The sequence below is a fragment of the Arachis ipaensis genome, chromosome B4 (assembly GCF_059453495.1).
Source record: "Arachis ipaensis isolate K30076 ecotype BB chromosome B4, ASM5945349v1, whole genome shotgun sequence".
Taxonomy (NCBI): Eukaryota; Viridiplantae; Streptophyta; class Magnoliopsida; order Fabales; family Fabaceae; genus Arachis; species Arachis ipaensis.
In genome coordinates, this window is record NC_142439.1 from 92,668,586 (window position 1) to 92,687,523 (window position 18,938).

At 38.5% G+C, this 18,938-nt stretch overlaps 1 protein-coding gene across 1 annotated transcript; it reads left to right on the plus strand.

The window, feature by feature from the left end:
- Positions 1 to 1,838: 1,838 nt before the first annotated feature.
- On the plus strand, positions 1,839 to 18,438 carry LOC107636615 (uncharacterized). The gene is made up of 6 exons (XM_016340114.1): positions 1,839 to 1,961; positions 16,230 to 16,379; positions 16,500 to 16,630; positions 17,580 to 17,739; positions 17,866 to 18,117; positions 18,241 to 18,438. Exons 1-6 carry the CDS (start codon positions 1,839 to 1,841, stop codon positions 18,436 to 18,438), a joined length of 1,014 nt encoding a protein of 337 aa, XP_016195600.1.
- The last annotated feature ends 500 nt before the right edge of the window (positions 18,439 to 18,938 follow it).

An 18,938-nucleotide genomic window follows, 5' to 3' on the forward strand; every position in this document is an offset into this window, starting at 1 on the left:
TCCACACCTTAATCTATGGTGTGTAGAAACTCTACCGTTGAAAATACATAAGTGATAATGGTCCAGGCATGGCCGAATGGCCAGCCCCCATAAAGGTCTAAGATAGCATAAAACTGATCAAAGATGTCTAATACAATAGTAAAAGGTCCTATTTATATCAGACTAGTTACTAGGGTTTACAGAAATGAGTTAATGATGCAGAAATCCACTTCCGGGGCCCACTTGGTGTGTGCTTGGACTGAGCATTGAGCTTTACACGTGCAGAGGCTTCTCTTGGAGTTGAACGCCAGTTTGTAACCTGTTTCTGGCGTTTAACTCCACTTTGCAACCTGTTTCTGGCATTTAACTCCAGAATAGGGCAGGAAGCTGGCATTGAACGCCAGTTTGCGTCATCTAAACTCAGAAAAAGTATGGACTATTATATATTTATGAAAAGCCCTGGATGTCTACTTTCCAACGCAATTAAGAGTGCGCCATTTGGAGTTTTGTAGTTCCAGAAAATCCACTTTGAGTGCAAGGAGGTCAGAATCCAACAGCATCTGCAGTCCTTCTTCAACCTCTAAATCTGATTTTTGCTCAAGTCCCTCAATTTCAGCCAGAAAATACCTGAAATCACAGAAAAACACACAAACTCATAGTAAAGTCCAGAAATTTGATTTTTATTTAAAAACTAATAAAAATATATTAAAAACTAACTAAATCATACTAAAAACTATGTAAAAATAATGCCAAAAAGCGTATAAATTATCCGCTCATCAACGCACCAAGGGACTATCCAAAGTTCACTATCGGACGTGTCAGGTTTTGCCTTATAACTAATAGATGAGCTCATTGGCCATAGGGTAGGCATGCATCATTTTCATTTGTGTGTATTGATTCGGTATGCATCTTGTATTTGGCTTACCTTATTGAATAATCGTATCTATATGCTATTTGATCTAATTGCTTTGTCCATTCTCTCTATTTGTGTATTCTTTGTACTGTTTTGTCTGTTTTTGAATAACTAAGAGATCCCTTTATGCTAGCGATGGTGACTCTAAGGATTGTTCCTGATGTGGTGATTGGAGGTTTGTAAAAAACTGATAATAAATAGATAGATTAGAAATCCTTAGGTAAGTTGCCATTTTCTGGTTTAGCGAGAACTCTAGGCTTGGATCAATGAAACTTTGAAGATTAAGATTTCCTTGAAAGTTCTTATTATCTTATATTGTATAGATTCGGCACTTTTACGGTACTGGAAACCCAGAAGTTTGGATTCTCACCCATATATTATTTTTGTTTTTCAGATGCAGGTCTCAGCGCTCCTCAGTAAAGCGGGAGTTTTATCTGGAAGATGGCGAAGAAGACTTTTGTTTTTGTTTTGGTTTTAGATTCTCTCCTTCTTTTGAAAAGACTTATATGATGTATTTATTTTAAAAGACTTGCCTTTAGAGGCTTATGATGTATTTTTAGAGAGATAGGATATGTATATCAAACTGTTTTACTATTGTAATTCTAGTTGGCCTAATCTTCACGGGCCGAGACTAGTAGATATTTATATATACTTATATATATCTCTTTACTCTTATTTTTTCTACAAGCTTTTAATTATCTAATTCTTCGATGTACTTACATATGTCATCGAGCGTGAACGTTTGGAGAATTGTCTTTTATCCGATGTTTAAATCCCTTTACAGGCTTCTAGTTTAGTATCTCTTTCTATACATAAGTATTTATATCTCGGTTTTGTGTCGTAGCACCAAACCCTCATTGAATAATGACCTAAGCATAAAGTTTTGAAGGGTAGGGCATTATAGAGGCCTTGCGAGCGAGACTGAGCTTCAATGGAGGTAGCGCTGATGGAGGCAGCACTGATTGAAGTTTCCAAGGGTTGCAAGCTGAGAGAGGGCTGCGAGCTGAGAGATGAAGATGGGTTCTTAGCGATGAAAAGGGCTGCAGTTGATAGAGGGCTGCGAGAGAGGGTTCTTAGGGTTTAGGGTTCTTAGAGAGTGATGAAGAGGGTTCGAGGGTTTAGGGTTCTCACTTTTCTCAATGAGGGCTATTTTAAGTATGACTATTTTGAAAAAAACTTAAGTGTTTGAGAAAAAGATTGGTGGAAAATCAAATTTCAAGTAAAAACTCTATTGTTACGCTTTTTTAGGGTGCCATATAATTATAGGATATGGGCACGCTTTAAAAATGTGACTGTAGGAAAATAAGCTAGCCACGCTTCAAAACCGTACTTATTGCCCTTTATAGCCACACTTTTGAAGCGTAGAAAAAAAAACGTGGCGGAATCACTTATCAATCATCACCCTCATAAAAGCGTGACGATTGACCCTTTTCAGCGGAAAAACGTGGCCAAATATCTAATCAATCGCCATCCTCATAGAAGCTTGACCGTTGATCTCTTTTGGCCACCTTTTTAAAGTGTGACAAGGAAAAAGTTTGCCAATAAACTCTTTTTCTTATATTGAATTATATTAAGTATATATCAAAATTAATAATTAATATAAAATATATATCAAAATATAAAATATATATTTATGTAAAAATAATTTAAATAATATATATTTATATAAAAATATATACTAATTTATTTTAGAGATTAATTTTACTGTATACAACTATAAATAATATTTTCGTATTTTGGTTTGCTGTTATTCAATTATTATGACGAAAGAAAAGCCAAAGACATATCTATATTAAAAAAGTGACTGAAAACAAAAATGTAGTTGGCACCCTAATACATCTATATCAAAATAATACAAGCCGCCACTCAATTATATACTTCCTCATATGACAAAATATTTATAAAAGTTTATATATATCTGCCGGGTCCTCAGTTACGTACTTACGGCTGCCTCTTAATCAATTGCATACCAAGATTTAGGGTTAGTTTTTAGAAGTCCCTCAATATTTTTGGATAAAATATATTCTTTATTTTTAAAATTTTTAATTTTTAATTTATTTTAACTTTATTGTTTTTAATATTTTAAATATATTTCTATTATATCGATCGTTAAAGGTTATTATTACGGATACATACAATTCTCGACTAACATGTCAACAACACTTCGGTATAAAATTTTCACGTTATATATTATCCAACTCAATTAGGAGTACAATTGAAATATATTAAAATGTATCAATGTTAAATATTTTATTATTTGTTTTTCTAATATCAAATTTTGATGTGGAGAAAAGATCCAAATATGTATAGCACATATGCAACGTCAAATCCCAATTGACTGGTCCTGAACGAATTCATTCCCTTGCTGGGGACAAATCATGATAACCAAATCTTAAGTCTCAAATGGTGGCTGTTGTTCCCTTTCATCAGGGCTTCTCACATGCTTCTATGTTCTCTTCTTGCACGTCTTTTTCATGCATGATTTGCTTGATCTTTCTTTCTATCGTTCTCGATATTGTTCCCAACATGTAATTAAATAGATGCTTTAATAGTTGTGTGTGTGCGCGCGAGCTCGCCATGATAGGAACTTAATTAAGACGTATTGAATGGAAGTCAAAATCAATTCTATGATGATATGATGAGTCTCAAATGAGTAGTTACACAATTGTTTTCACTCACATGTGTGTGTGTGTCTAAAACTAATGCAATGACAAAGTTGATATCGTTATAGTGTTTAAATGGAAGAATTCAAGAGAATTTTGGGTTAAGTACTTTTTCCGTTCTTAATATCTTGAGTCAAAATCAAAATCGTTCTCTATTTTTTTATTAATATTATTCTCAACATTACAAAATATTATAAAATTATCATTTTTCTAATTGTTGGACTAAAATATCTTTCATTGTCATCCTCCCCTTCAATTTTCTCACTCCACTGTTCACCTCACCCCACCACCTTCAGTATATCCACTGCCACCACATTATACTAGCTCCATCAGCTGCTGTCGTTGGTTCATCGGAGAGAGAGAAGCGATGTGAACAAAAAGAGGGGGGCAGCTGTTGTTGGGTCGCCACTACCACTGGGTCGCTGGTTCATCGGGGAGAGAGAGAGAGAGAGAGAGAGAGAGAGAGAGAGAGAGAGAGAGAGAGAGAGGTTGTTGCTTGTTGCAAGGTCGCTGCTGCTGCTGGGTTGCCACTGCCGTTGGGTCGCTTCTGGTTCATCGGAGAGGGAGAGAGAGCGCGCGCGAAGCGATGTGAACAGAAGGAGGGTGTAAACTTCGAGTAATTAATAATTAATTAATAAATTAATTATTATTCAAAAAATTAAAAAATTAAGTTTTATAGTTTAGAGAAGTAGAAATATTTAAAATACGAATTTAAACACTAATGTTAAAGATTTTGGCCCAAAATTATGCCAACAGGCCGAACCGGTTGGACCAAGCCAGTATTAGGCCCATGGTCCAACATATAAATAGCCAAATTCAGCCTCCTCCTTTCGTCACAAAGAGAATCACGCTGAAATTTGGGGGAGGAGAGCAAACAAAACTGTAACCCTTGTTTCAACTTCAATTCCACATATCTCTCAATCCTAAGCTCCGATCGCTTCACTATTTGTAGCCACGCAACCACTGCGTCGAGCTCTTCAAAATCATTTGAACAAAGTGTTAAGGAATTGACAATTTCTCACAGAGCCTTCTTCTCTTCAATTTTGAAAATTTTAGGGTTTTGGTATTGAGATATTATGTAATTTTGATATTTTAGGATCGAATTAGCTTTGAAAAATTGCTAGATTTTGTCCCAAATATCCGTGGGTAAGGTAAGGAACCATTAATTCTTGTGAATTGTTGGATAGCGAACCTTTATATTGATTATAGTGATATTATATGAATTAGATTGAGTTTCATGTTCAATTGGAGTCCAATTTGTAGTTTTGAACAAAATTCTGGTAGTTGAGCTTGTTGAGTTGATAATTGGAGACTTGGAGCTTGTGGAGGAGAGGATTTTGAGGTGTTTCGGGCTTAGGGAGGAATCAGCTAAGGTATGATTTTAGTTTTCCATAGTTAATGTATAATTTTACGTGAAAACTTAGGCTAGTTGACTGTAAGATAAGCTGAATTATGTGAATTGTTCATGTTTAGTGGATATAGGAAATAAATGTTAAGTTTGATGTGAATTGTAGTTGAAAATTATTGAGTGGTATTGATAAATTTATATGTTGAGGTGATTGTGGTGTGGTTGGTGATGAATTGAGGTTTGGTGCTATTTTTAGTTGTAAAATATTGGTTTTGAATTGAGGACTTTGGTAAAATTAGAGTTGTGTTTTTGGTAAAAACTGAATTTTTTTACCAATTTCAGTGGGCTATAACTTGGCTTTCAGACCCCTCATTCTAGTGAAACTTGTTTTGAAAGAGATTTGGGTCCGTGAAGTTTATATCGTTCGAAGAACGGAATGAAAATGATATTTAACAAAAAATTTATGTGAGTCAAAAGTTTGGTGTGAAGAATTGGTTTTCTGCAACTTAACAGTTTTTTGAAGGAAATTACATTCATGCGTACTGATGAGCGGATATTTTATACGCTTTTTGACATCACTTTCATATAGTTTTTAGTAGTTTTTGTTTAGTTTTTATTAAGTTTTTATAGGTTTTCGTGTTAAAATCAGATTTTTGGATTCTACTATGAGTTTTTGTATTTTTGGGCAATTTCAAGTATTTTCTGGCTGAAATTGAGGAGCTAGAGCAGAAGTCTGATTCAGAGACAGAGAAAGCACTGCAGATGTTGTCCGGATCTGACCTGCCTGCATTCGGAAGAGCTTTTCTGGAGCTATAGGAGTCAAAATGGAGCGCTCTCAATGGCTATGGAAAGCTGACTTCCAGATCTTTCTAGCAATATATAATATTCAATACTTTGCTTCGGATTAGAAGGCTCAAAACTAGCGTCCAACGCCAGCTTCCTACCACCTTCCAGGTGTCCAGCGCCCAAAGAGCAGAGCCCAGCGTCCAAAGGCCTAGAGGGTACCCCCTAGCTGGCGTTCCACTCCCAAGAGACCTCATAGCACGTGAATCTCATCAAAGCTCCGCCCAAACACTCACCAAGTGGGCCTCAGAAGTAGATTTTAGCACTAAATAGACTGTTTTACCCTTACTAGTCATTTGTTTAGTATTTAAGGGATTAGATTCATGTTATTCAGAGACTTTGGACGGACTCTCCGATTTAAGAGAGCTCCATTTACGTTTCACCATTGTTTTTATTTTCAGTATGATTTTCTAAACCTCCTAGGTTGAGGGGAGGAGCCCTGCTGAGTCCTACGAATTAATTAAAGTACTATTTCTTCTTCTTCGATCCGTTTTTGATATATCTCTAGGATGTATATCCCGATCTTCATCGTGATGAATAGGACAATCTGATAAATTGGATTTGTTCATCACATTAAGATGAACGTGCCTGACAAACACCCGCGTCTACTTGGGTTCGTGTGAATACTTGGCCGGAAAGCACGAACCAACAGCTATGGATTTACATCTCTCAGACGGTTAATCCACGATTTCGTTGGGGACTTCTCGAGACACCAGTTCAACCGATATCCGGGGAGATTAAGGTCTCCATGGTATAGCTAGACAGCATTCTCTAATCCGAAAGATTCTACCTTGTCTGTGGAGTTTTGAGTAGGATTGCCACGAGAATGGATTGCTATGCGCTTCACCCTCCATTGGATTTAATACCAAGGGCCCTGGCGTTCATTCTGTAGCAGAGAAGATCAAGGACCATTGGCGTGGCTTTGATCACTTACAGCCTGCCATAGAAGAAGATCATTCACAAGCAAAAAAGACGGTAGTACCAGAGTTACATCAGAAAGACAAAGCAACTCTGACTCTTGATGAGCGGATAATTTATACCCTTTTGGGCATTGCTTTTAGGTAGTTTTTAGTATGTTTTAGTTACTTTTTATTATATTTTTATTAGTTTTTATTCAAAAATCACATTTCTAGACTTTACTATGAGTTTATGTGTTTTTCTACAATTTCAGGTATTTTCTGGCTGAAATTGAGGGACCTGAGCAAAAATCTGATTCAGAGGCTGAGAAAGGACTGCAGATGCTGTTGAATTCTGACCCTGTTGCACTCGAAATAAATTTTCAGGAGCTACAGAAGACCAATTGGCGCGCTCTCAATTGCATTGGAAATTAGACATCCTGAGCTTTCCAGAAATAGATAATAGTCCATACTTTTTCCGAGATTTGATGTCCCAAACTGGCGTCCAAAGCCATCCTAAAACTTTCTGGCATAAAACGCCAGAACTGGCACTAAAACCGGCGTTTAACGCCCAAATTGGCACCCTGGGTGGCGTTTAACTCCAAGGATGGGCTAAGCACGAAAAAGCTTCAATGCTCAGCCCAAGCACACACCAAGTAGGCCCCGGAAGTGGATTTCTGCACTATCTGCACTTAGTTACTCAATTTCTGTAAACCTAAGTTACTAGTTTAGTATAAAAACTACTTTTAGAGATTTATTTTGAAACTCATGACATTTTTTACACTTCATATTGTATATCTGACGACATGAGTCTCTAAACCCCATAGGTGGGGGTGAGGAGCTCTGCTATGTCTTAATGGATTAAGGCAATTACTACTGTTTTCTATTCAATCACGCTTGATTCTATTCTATGATACTCATTCGTACTTCAATCCGGAGAAGATGATGATCTGTGACACTCATCATCATTCTCACCCTATGAACGCGTGCCTGACAACCACTCCCGTTCTACATGAGCTCAACGTAGTCATTGGGCGATAGCTTGAATGCGTATCTCTTGGGTTTCTGATCCGCGGACCGAGTTCGTGGGATTAGAACCTTCGTGGTAGAGGCTAGAACCAATTGGCAGCATTCTTGGGATCCGAAAAGTCTAAACCTTGTCTGTGGTATTCCGAGTAGGATCTGGGAGGGGATGACTATGACGAGCTTCAAACCTGCGAATGTTGGGCATTGTGACAGTGTGCAAAAGGATAAGGGTCCTATTCCGACGCTAGCGGGAACCGACAGATGATTAGCCGTGTGGTAGCTGTACATGGTATTTTTCATCTGAGATGCGAAATCCGACAGTTGATTAGCCGTACAGAGACCGTGCCTGGTATTTTTCGCTGAGAGGATCATACAGCCTGCCATGGAAGGAAGCCATGCGTGTTGGAGAAGAAGACAGTAGGAAAGCAGAGATCCATATGACAGAGTATCTTCGGAACCTCAACCTGTTTCTCATTACTGAATCTCAAGTACTATTTATTTCGTGTTATTTATTTTTCATAAATATAATCACTCTTATCATTATTCTCCTGACTAAGATTTACAAAATAACCATAGCTTGCTTCAAGCCGACAATCTCTGTGGGATCGACCCTTACTCACGTAACGTATTACTTGGACGACCCAGTGCACTTGCTGGTTAGTTGTCCGGAGTTGTGAAAAGTGTAATAACAATTTTGTGTTTTAAATGATGCACAAAAAAAATTACACAACCACATAAAAGGAGTTGCTTGCAGTGGTCTATGCCATTGACAAGTTTAGATCTTATTTAGTAGGATCAAAAGTGATTGTGTACACTGACCATGCTGCTCTAAAATATCTCCTCACAAAGCAGGATTCAAAACCCAGAATCATAAAATGGGTGTTGCTTCTGCAAGAGTTTGATATAGAAATAAGAGACAGAAAAGGGACAGAGAACCAAGTAGCAGATCACCTGTCCAGAATAGAACCAGTAGCAGGAGCATCCCTCCCTCCTACTGAGATCTCTGAAATCTTTTCGGATGAGCAACTATTCGCCATTCAGGAAGTACCATGGTTTGTAGACATTGCAAACTATAAAGATGTGAGATTCATACCCAAGGAGTACACTAAGCAGCAAACGAAAAAATTGATTTCTGATGCAAAGTACTACTTGTGGGATGAATCATATCTCTTTAAGAGGTGTGCAGACGGAATGATCTGTAGATGTTTGCCTAGAGAAGAGGCACAGAAGATCCTATGGACTGCCATGGATCACAGTATGGAGGACATTTTGGAAGTGAACGAACAGCCACCAAGGTTCTCCAATGTGGCTTCTACTGGCCCACTCTCTATAGAGACTCCCAAGAGTTTGTATGTAACTGTGATAGTTTCTAGAGAGCTGGTAATCTACCTTATGGTTATGCCATGCCTCAATAAGGGATCTTAGAGATTGAGTTGTTTGATGTATAGGGTATTGACTTAATGGGGCCTTTCCCACCATCATACTCAAACACTTATATTCTGGTGGCAGTAGACTATGTATCTAAATGGGTGGAGGCAATTGCAACACCCACTAATGATACTAAGACAGTGATGAAATTCCTCCAGAAGCATATCTTCAGCAGGTTCGGTGTCCCTAGGATATTGATCAGTGATGGAGGCACTCATTTCTGCAATAAACAGCTTGACTCTGCTCTGGTCCAATATGGAATTAACCATAAAGTGGCAACTCCATATCATCCACAGACAAATGGGCAGGCTAAAGTCTCAAATAGAGAACTAAAACGAATCCTGGAGTGGACTGTAAGTACCCGTAGAAAGGATTAGGCAAGAGGTCTAGATGATGCTCTGTGGGCATACAGAACAGCATTCAAGACTCCTTGCCTAATCCTTTCTACGGGTATACAGAACAGCATTCAAGACTCCTATAGGGACCTCTCCATACCAGCTTGTGTATGGAAAAGCCTGTCATCTACCAGTGGAACTGGAACACAAGGCCTACTGGGCAATCAGGTTCCTAAACCTTAATGCTAAGATAGCTGGAGAGAGAAGATTACTCCAGTTGAATGAGCTGGTGGAATTCAGACTCAATGCATTCGAAATTGCCAAAATTTATAAGGAGAAAGCAAAAAGATGGCATGACAAAAGGCTGTCATCTAGAGTCTTTGAGCTAGGATAGAAGGTCCTGCTGTTTAACTCTAGACTCAGATTGTTCCCTGGGAAATTGAAATCTCGGTGGAAGGGACCATATGTGATTACAAGTGTGTCACCATATGGTTATGTAGAGCTTCAAGATATTGATTCTGACAAGAAGTTCATTGTTAATGGACAGAGAATCAAACATTATCTTGAAGGCAATGTTGAGCAAGAATGCTCAAAACTGAGACTAAATTAAAAAGATCAGTAAAAGTCTAGCTAAAGACAGTAAAGAAGCACTTATTGGGAGGCAACCCAATGTTATTTAATTATATTTATTTATTTTCCATTGTTATTTTATGTTTTCTTTAGGTTGATGATCATGTGGAGTCACAAAAACAGCTGCAGAATTAAAGCGGAATAAAAAACAGGATAAAAAACAGCACACCCTGGAGGACAGGCTTACTTGCGTTTAAACGCCAGTAAGGATAGCAGAATGGGCGTTTAACGCCCATGCAGGCAGCATTCTGGGCGTTAAACACCAGAATGGGCAGCATTCTGGGCGTTTAATGCCAGAATGGCAGCATTCTGGGCATTCAGAAAAACGCCCAGTAAAGAAGGATTCCTGGCATTTAACGCCAACCAGGGTATCTGGCTGGGCGTTAAACGCCCAAAGAGGCAATCAAGTGGGCGTTAAACGCCAGAATAGATAGCATTCTGGGTGTTTAATGCCAGGATGACACAAGGGAGGTAATTTGGTTTCCAATTCGATTTTTTTTCAATTTTTCATGTTTTAATTCATAATTTTTTGCATCAAACATATTTTAAACTTTCATCTTTCAATTTCTATTTTCAAAAATTAATAATCTTTCCAATTCTTTTTTTATTCTCTTTTCAATTCTTTTCAATTCCTTCCAAAATGTTTTCAAAACTTACATATCTTTTCAAATTCTTTTCAAATATTCTTAATTTTTCTTGTATACAGTAATAAGTTTTCAAAATTAATTGCATCATTCTTCTTCTACTCCCTTCTATCTTATTTTGCTCAAGGACGAGCAAAGCTTTTAAGTTTGGTGTTGAAAAGCTTAGCTTTTTGCTTTCCATAACCATTAATGGCACCTAAGGCCGGAGAAACCTCTAGGAAGAGGAAAGGTAAGGCAGTTGCTTCCAACTCCGAGTCATGAGAGATGGAGAGATTCATCTCAAAATCCCATCACTAGAAAGAGGATGGAGCAAACAAGAGAACCCACTCATGGATCTCAACAAGAGCACTCCATTATCCTCCATAAAATCAGAGAGGACCAAAAGGCCATGAAAGAGGAGCAACAAAGGCAAGGAAAAGATATTGAGGAGCTAAAACACTCCATGGGATCTTCAAGAAGAGGAACTAGCCGCCATCACTAAGGTGGACCCATTCTTTAACTTCCTTGTTCTTATTTTTCTGTTTTTCGAATTCTATGCTTTATGTTTTGTCTATGTTTGGTTTTTATTACATGATCATTGGTGTCTAGTGTCTATGTCTTAAAACTATGAATGTCCTATGAATCCTTCTCCTTTCTTAAATGAAAAATATTTTTATTTGCAAAAGAACAAGAAGTACATGATTTCGAATTCTATCTTGAAATTAGTTTAATTGTTTTGATGTAGTGGCAATACTTTTTGTTTTCTGAATGAATTCTTGAACAGTGCATATTTTTGAATTTGTTGTTTATGAATGTTAAAATTATTGGCTCTTGAAAGAATAATGAAAAAGGAGAAATGTTATTGATAATCTAAAAAATCATAAAATTGATTCTTGATGCAAGAAAAAGCAGTGAATACAAAGCTTGCGAAAAAATAAAAAATGGCAAAAAAAAGAAAAAAAAGAAAAAGCAAGCAGAAAAAGCCAATAACCCTTTAAACCAAAAGGCAAGGGTAAAAAGGATCCAAAGCTTTGAGCATTAATGGGTAGGAGGCCCTCAGGGATAAAATCCTGGCCTAAGCGGCTGAACCAAGCTGTCCCTAACCATGTGCTTGTAGCGTAAAGGTGTCAAGTGAAAAGCTTGAGACTGAGCGGTTAAAGTCGTGGTCCAAAGCAAAAAGAGTGTGCTTAAGAGCTCTGGACACCTCTAATTGGGGACTCTAGCAAAGCTGAGTCACAATCTAAAAAGGTTCACCCAGTTATGTGTCTGTGGCATTTATGTATCCGGTGGTAATACTGGAAAACAAAGTGCTTAGGGCCACGGCCAAGACTCATAAAGTAGCTGTGTTCAAGAATCAACATACTGAACTAGGAGAATCAATAACACTATCTGAATTTTAAGTTCCTATGGATGCCAATCATTCTGAACTTCAAAGGATAAAGTGAGATGCCAAAACTTTTCAGAAGCAAAAAGGCTACAAGTCCCGCTCATCTAATTGAAACTAATTTTCATTGATATTTTTAGAATTTATTATATATTCTCTTCTTTTTATCCTATTTTGGTTTTGGTTGCTTGGGGATAAGCAACAATTTAAGTTTGGTGTTGTGATGAGCGGATAATTTATACCCTTTTTTGCATTGCTTTTGGTAGTTTTTAGTATATTTTAGTTACTTTTTATTATTTTTTTTATCAGTTTTTATTCAAAAATCACATTTCTGGACTTTACTATGAGTTTTTATGTTTTTCTGTGATTTCAGGTATTTTCTGGCTGAAATTGAGAGACCTGAGCAAAAATCTGATTCAGAGGCTGAGAAAGTACTACAGATGCTGTTGGATTCTGACCCTGCTGCACTCGAAATAAATTTTTTGGAGCTACAGAAGCCCAATTGGTGCGCTCTCAATTGCGTTGGAAAGTAGACATCCTGGGCTTTCCAGCAATATATAATAGTTCATACGTTTCTCGAGATTTGATGGCCCAAACTGGCGTCCAAAGCCAGCCTAAAACTTTCTGGCGTAAAACGCCAGAACTGGCACTAAAACCGGCGTTTAATGCCCAAATTGGCACCCTGGGTGGCGTTTAACTCCAAGGATGGCCTAAGCACGAAAAAGCTTCAATGCTCAGCCCAAGCACACACCAAGTAGGCCCCGGAAGTGGATTTCTGCACTATCTGCACTTAGTTACTCAATTTCTGTAAACCTAAGTTACTAGTTTAGTATAAAAACTACTTTTAGAGATTTATTTTGAAACTCATGACATTTTTTACACTTCATATTGTATCTCTGACGGCATGAGTCTCTAAACCCCATAGGTGGGGGTGAGGAGCTCTGCTCTGTCTTAATGGATTAATGCAATTACTACTGTTTTCTATTCAATCACGCTTGATTCTATTCTAAGATACTCATTCGTACTTCAATCCGGAGAAGATGATGATCCGTGACACTCATCATCATTCTCACCCTATGAACGTGTGCCTGACAACCACTCCTGTTCTACATGAGCTCAACGTAGTCATTGGGCGACAGCTTGAATGCGTATCTCGTGGGTTTCTGATCTGCGGACCGAGTCTGCGGGATTAGAACCTTCGTGGTAGAGGCTAGAACCAATTGGCAGTATTCCTGGGATCCGGAAATTCTAAACCTTGTCTGTGGTATTCCGAGTAGGATCTGGGAGGGGATGACTGTGACGAGCTTCAAACCTGCGAATGTTGGGCGTAGTGACAGTGTGCAAAAGGATAAAGGTCCTATTCTGACGCTAGCGGGAACTGACAGGTGATTAGCCGTGCGGTAGCTGTACATGCTATTTTTCATCCAAGACGAGAAATTCGACAGTTGATTAGCCGTACAGAGACCTTGCCTGGTATTTTTCACTGAGAGGATCATACAGCCTGCCATGGAAGGAAGCCATGCATGTTGGAGAAGAAGACAGTAGGAAAGCAGAGATCCAAATGACAGAGCATCTCCAGAACCTCAACCTGTTTCTCATTACTGAATCTCAAGTACTATTTATTCCATGTTATTTATTTTTCATAAATATAATCACTCTTATCATTAATCTCCTGACTAAGATTTACAAAATAACCATAGCTTGCTTCAAGCCGACAATCTCTGTGGGATCGACCCTTACTCACGTAAGGTATTACTTGGACGAACCAGTGCACTTGCTGGTTAGTTGTGCGGAGTTGTGAAAAGTGTAATCACAATTTTGTGCACCAACTCTCAACTCTAATCCTATCACTTATTCCTATCTCTGAAAACACATGCTTCACACATTCAACAAAAGACCTTCTGATTCCGCCTAACTAAGACCTGCAAGGCAATCACAAGCTTGCTTCAAGCCACAATCCTCGTGGGATCGATCTTAACTCGCTCAGGTATTACTTGGACGACCCAGTGCACTTGCTGGTACTGCTGCTGTTGTAGCAAATAGTGTGGGTTTTTCGTACACGCGCACCACGTACGTGGGGATCGTCATGCATACGCGAGACCTTGGCACTGTCCATAGTCTTACGTATGCGGAGGGCATGCATACGCGAGAATGGCTAATTTTGAATGTATGTGTATGCGGCGGTGTTCTTGCGTACGCGAGCCAACACCTCTGCTCAAAATACTTGCGTACACGAGGGTAGCTGGCACATGCGACTTTACCAATTTTTGACCTCATGCGTACGCGGTTGGCATGTGTACATATGACCACCCTGTTTTGCCAAAAGTGTATTTTTTGAATTTTTAACCATTCCTCTAGCTTTCTAAACCTCTGAAAACCCTTTTTAAGGTCTGATAGCTAGGTTTTAGGCTACAGAACAAGAGCAAGTATATTGAGAAAGTTAGGATTGGTATAAAAAAGATTTGAGAAGTGAATAATTGATTTGATGAGATATTAAAAGTGATAAATGAGACATGATTGAGGATGATGTAACTTTGGTGAGTTATGATTGAAATATTCATATGACTTAGACATATAAATTATCTGAGACACGAGTTTTCCTTGGTAGACGTAGTGACTTGCCACCACTTGCTCCAGGTTGAGACTCGATACTCTATTGATCCTGTCGCAAGATGTGACTGTGCACTTTAACTCACCGGATTACCCCATGGATATGCATATATATATATGAATTTGAGTTTGGGGATGCGCGCACAGAGGGACTATCCAGGGTTAGCTACCGGACATGTCGGGTTTGGCTATATAACCAACAAATGAGACTCATCAGCCATAGGGCACGCATATATCATTTGCATTTGTATGTTTTGCTTGAGTGTGCATTATTTTGGTTTGCCTAATTGATTTGCTATGCTTATATACTACTTGCACTACTTGCTGTACCTATACCCTTATCTGTGTTTTCTTTGTTTTTATTGTATGTGTTTGCAACTGAGAGATCTCTCATGCTGGCGAAGGTGATGCTGAGGGTAGTTCCACCTGGTATTTGGGGAAGTTTGCAGGAGACGGAATGTGAAGAGTTAGATTAGAGTTGGAATCTCTTAGATAGATTTCTGAGATTTCTGGTTTAGAATAAATTTTTAACCTTGATCAGAGTGTCGGAATTCTAAGAATGCCTCTGACTTTCTCGGGACCTTATATATTATCTATATGGGCACGTTTACCATACTGAGAACGCCTGATTTTTATTCCATACATATATTTTTGTTATTCAGATGCAAAACATGAGGCACCTCACTAAGCATTCTTGAGATACTTTGGAAGCGAAAAACTATTTTAGGGCTTGGTGTTTTGTATTTTGTTTATGTATATATATGTATATGTATTTCTCTGCCTTATATATATATATTGTATTTTGTCCCTCTTAGAGGTTGACTTTGAGAAATAGGTGTATTATCTTGTATTTTGGGAATACTTTTGGGTTGTGTGTATATATATATATATATATATATATATATATATATATACTCTGGCCAGCCTTAGTTTCGCAGGTCGTGTCTGGAGCTTGATATTTGTACCTTTTGGAACCCTGATCCTTTATGTATATTCGTTCCATTCAATCTTGTTTATCTGGTTTAAATTTATCCGAACAAGTGTGATGCGTTTTCTTGTCTCGGATTTGTGTAACTTCTTCTTCAAGGCTCCTAGTTAATTTCTTTTCTCAATATATCCATATTTGTATTCTAATCTTTCAAGGTCGTAATACCTTGCCACCTCTGATTTACGATTAAGCGTAAAGCTCTGTGTGGTAGGGTGTTACATTATGGTGTCAGAGCAGTTCGTTCTTATAGAGCTTAAAGGACGGGTTGACTATGCTTCTGGGCATACTCTGGGTGTGTGTATATGCTAATTAGGATATATAACTGATATATGTGGCATACTTGTTCATGAGCATGCATTTCAGACTTTGAAGCACTAGACTTGAGATATTTAGACTGATCACCTTGATATTGATTGTTTGGTGTGAACAGGAACTAGTTGACGTCTCGTGGACACAGACGTGATTGAGGGAGAGGTCGGAGTGGTAATGAGGAACCTGATATGATTGAGAATAATCCCATGCACTTTATGATTGTCCTGGAGAATATGGTTGCTACCATGCAGGCCACGGTTGAGTTATTTGGTCAGCAGGTTCAAAATGGAAAGGAGAGTAACGGTGAAAATAGGCCTATGACATTAGCAACTTTTCTGAAGATAAATCCACTAATCTTTAGTGGAACCACGAATCCCATAGAGGCTGACAATTGGTTTCAGGTTATGGAATAAGCCTTGCAAGCGCAACAAGTGCCGGAGGACTAGTGTGTTGAGTTTGCTACGTACTAGCTGATGGGTAAAGTTCAGTATTGGTGGTAGGGAACATGACGCCTTCTACAGCAGGACAATGCTGTGATACCTTGGGACGCCTTTCAATCTAAGTTCTATAAGAAGTATTTCCCCAATTCAGTCAAGACGGCAAAGGATCTTGAGTTGCTACACCTGAAGCAGGGTCCTATGTCTATGGCAGAGTACACCAGTCAATTTGAGGAACTATGTTCATTTTCTAGGATTTGTTAGGGTGCTCCAGGGGATTTCGATGAGTGAAAGTGCATAAAATATGAAGGTGGACTTCTCTGAACTAGTAAACAAGAGTAGAGTTACTGAGGGTTGTGTGAGAAAGGCAGCATTAGACAAGGGTGATCACCGAGCTATCTTTAGGAGAGATCAAGGAAGGAACTTTGCACCTAGAGGTCAGACTTTCAAACGAGGAGGCTATGTTCCACAACCACATTAGAGTAAAAAAAAATTTTGAAGGTTCAACAATGATAACAACAACCAAGGACGAGGCAAGGAAAAGCAGACTCAGAATCTTCCCAACAACTTGACGTGTAGGAGATATGGGGCCTATCATCCAAACACTCTATGCAGAGCTGGTTTGGGTTTGTGCTACTACTGTGGTGAAGTAGGGCATCTATCCTGAAACTATTTGGAAAGGAAGAGTAAGGATGCTGGGAAAGCTCAATAGTAGGGACGCATGTTCACTATGACGGTGGATGGTGCTGAGAGTCAGACACTCTGATCATAGGTAATTGTGAAATTGGCGACAAAATCTTAATTGCTTTATTTGATACTGGGGCATCACATTCATTCATATCGTTTGAGAAAGCTAGTGAGTTAGGATTGAAGATATCTATGTTAGCCTATGAGTTACAAGTATATACTCTTGCCTCTGAGGCTGTCGTGACTAGTTTAGGCTGTCAACAAGTTTCGTTTCAAATTAAGCACCAAACTTTTGTCCATGATTCGATTTGCTTGCTAATGATCGGACTCAATCTAATTCTGGGCTTGGATTGGCTGACAAACCATCACGTAGTACTAGATTGTTTTGAATGATCAGTGCAATTTATGTATGAAGGGTCAGAAGGATCGGTGGTGGCAAATGGATATTTATTTAAATTCTGTTATAGTGAACTGTAGTGGAAGTAAGTGTCAGGGTTTGATTCTATTAGCTACAAGTATGTCAGGTGATAAACAAAATTTGAATCAAATTCCAATTGGCAGTGAATATCCAAAGGTATTCCCTGAAGACATACCTGAATTTCCTCCTTATCGAGAAATCGAGCTTGCAATTAAGCTGGTGCCTAGAGCAAGACCTATTTCAATCGGGCCCTACTGAATGTCGCCTTTAGAGCTAGCTGAACTTAAATCTAAGCTGGAGTAGTTAGTGAATAAGAACTTCATCCGGCCAATTATTTCTCCGTAGGGAGCACTGGTGTTGTTGGTGAAAAAGGAAGATAGAAGCATGTGGCTGTGCGTTGACTACAAACAACTGAACAAAGTGACAGTAAAGAATAAATATCCATTGCCAAGAATTGACAATCGGATGGATCAATTTCAAGGAGCTGGCATCTTCTCTAAGATTGATTTGAGGTCTAGTTATCACCAGATAAGGGTGAGAGACGATGATATTCCTAAGACCGCTTTTAGAACTGGTTATGGTCATTACGAGTATACTGTAATGTCTTTTGGGTTAACAAATTCTCCTGCAGTGTTCATGGATTATATGAACTAAATATTCTGTCCTTTCTTGGATAAATTCGTTGTCGTCTTTATTTATGACATTCTGATCTATTCTAAGACTGAAGAGGAGCACGCAGAACACTTGTGGATTGTACTACAGATTCTAAAGGATAGAAAGCTCTACGCAAAATTTTCTAAGTGTGAATTCTGTAAAGAGAAGGTGAAGTTCTTGGGTCATGTAGTAAGTAAGAAAGGAATAACTGTGGATCCTTCAAAGATTGAGGCAGTAACTGAATGGGGACACCTAGATCAGTGATGGAGATAAGGAGTTTTCTAGGTTTAGTAGGATATTATTAGAGATTCATAAAAGGATTCTCTCAAATCGTGTTGCCTATAACAAAGTTAACCCAAAAGGATGTGCCGTTTGTCTGGACATCAGAGTGTGAGAAGAGTTTCCAAGCTTTGAAGTAGAAATTGACTACAGCACTTGTATTGGTGTTGCTTGAACCCAATTAACCGTTTGAGGTTTATTACGATGCCTCATTGAAAGGATTGGGGGGGTGTGCTAATGCAACATTGAATATTGTAACTTACATTTTCCGTCAGTTAAGACCGCACGAAGTAAACTATCTAACTAATGACCTGGAACTTGCTGCGATTGAGTTTGCATTGAAGGTTTGGAGACATGACCTTTATGGGGTTAAATTCCAAGTCTTCTCTAATCATAAGAGTTTGAAATATCTCTTTGATCTGACAGAACTTAATATGCGTCAGAGGAGATGGATAGAATTGCTGAAGGACTATTATTTTGAGCTG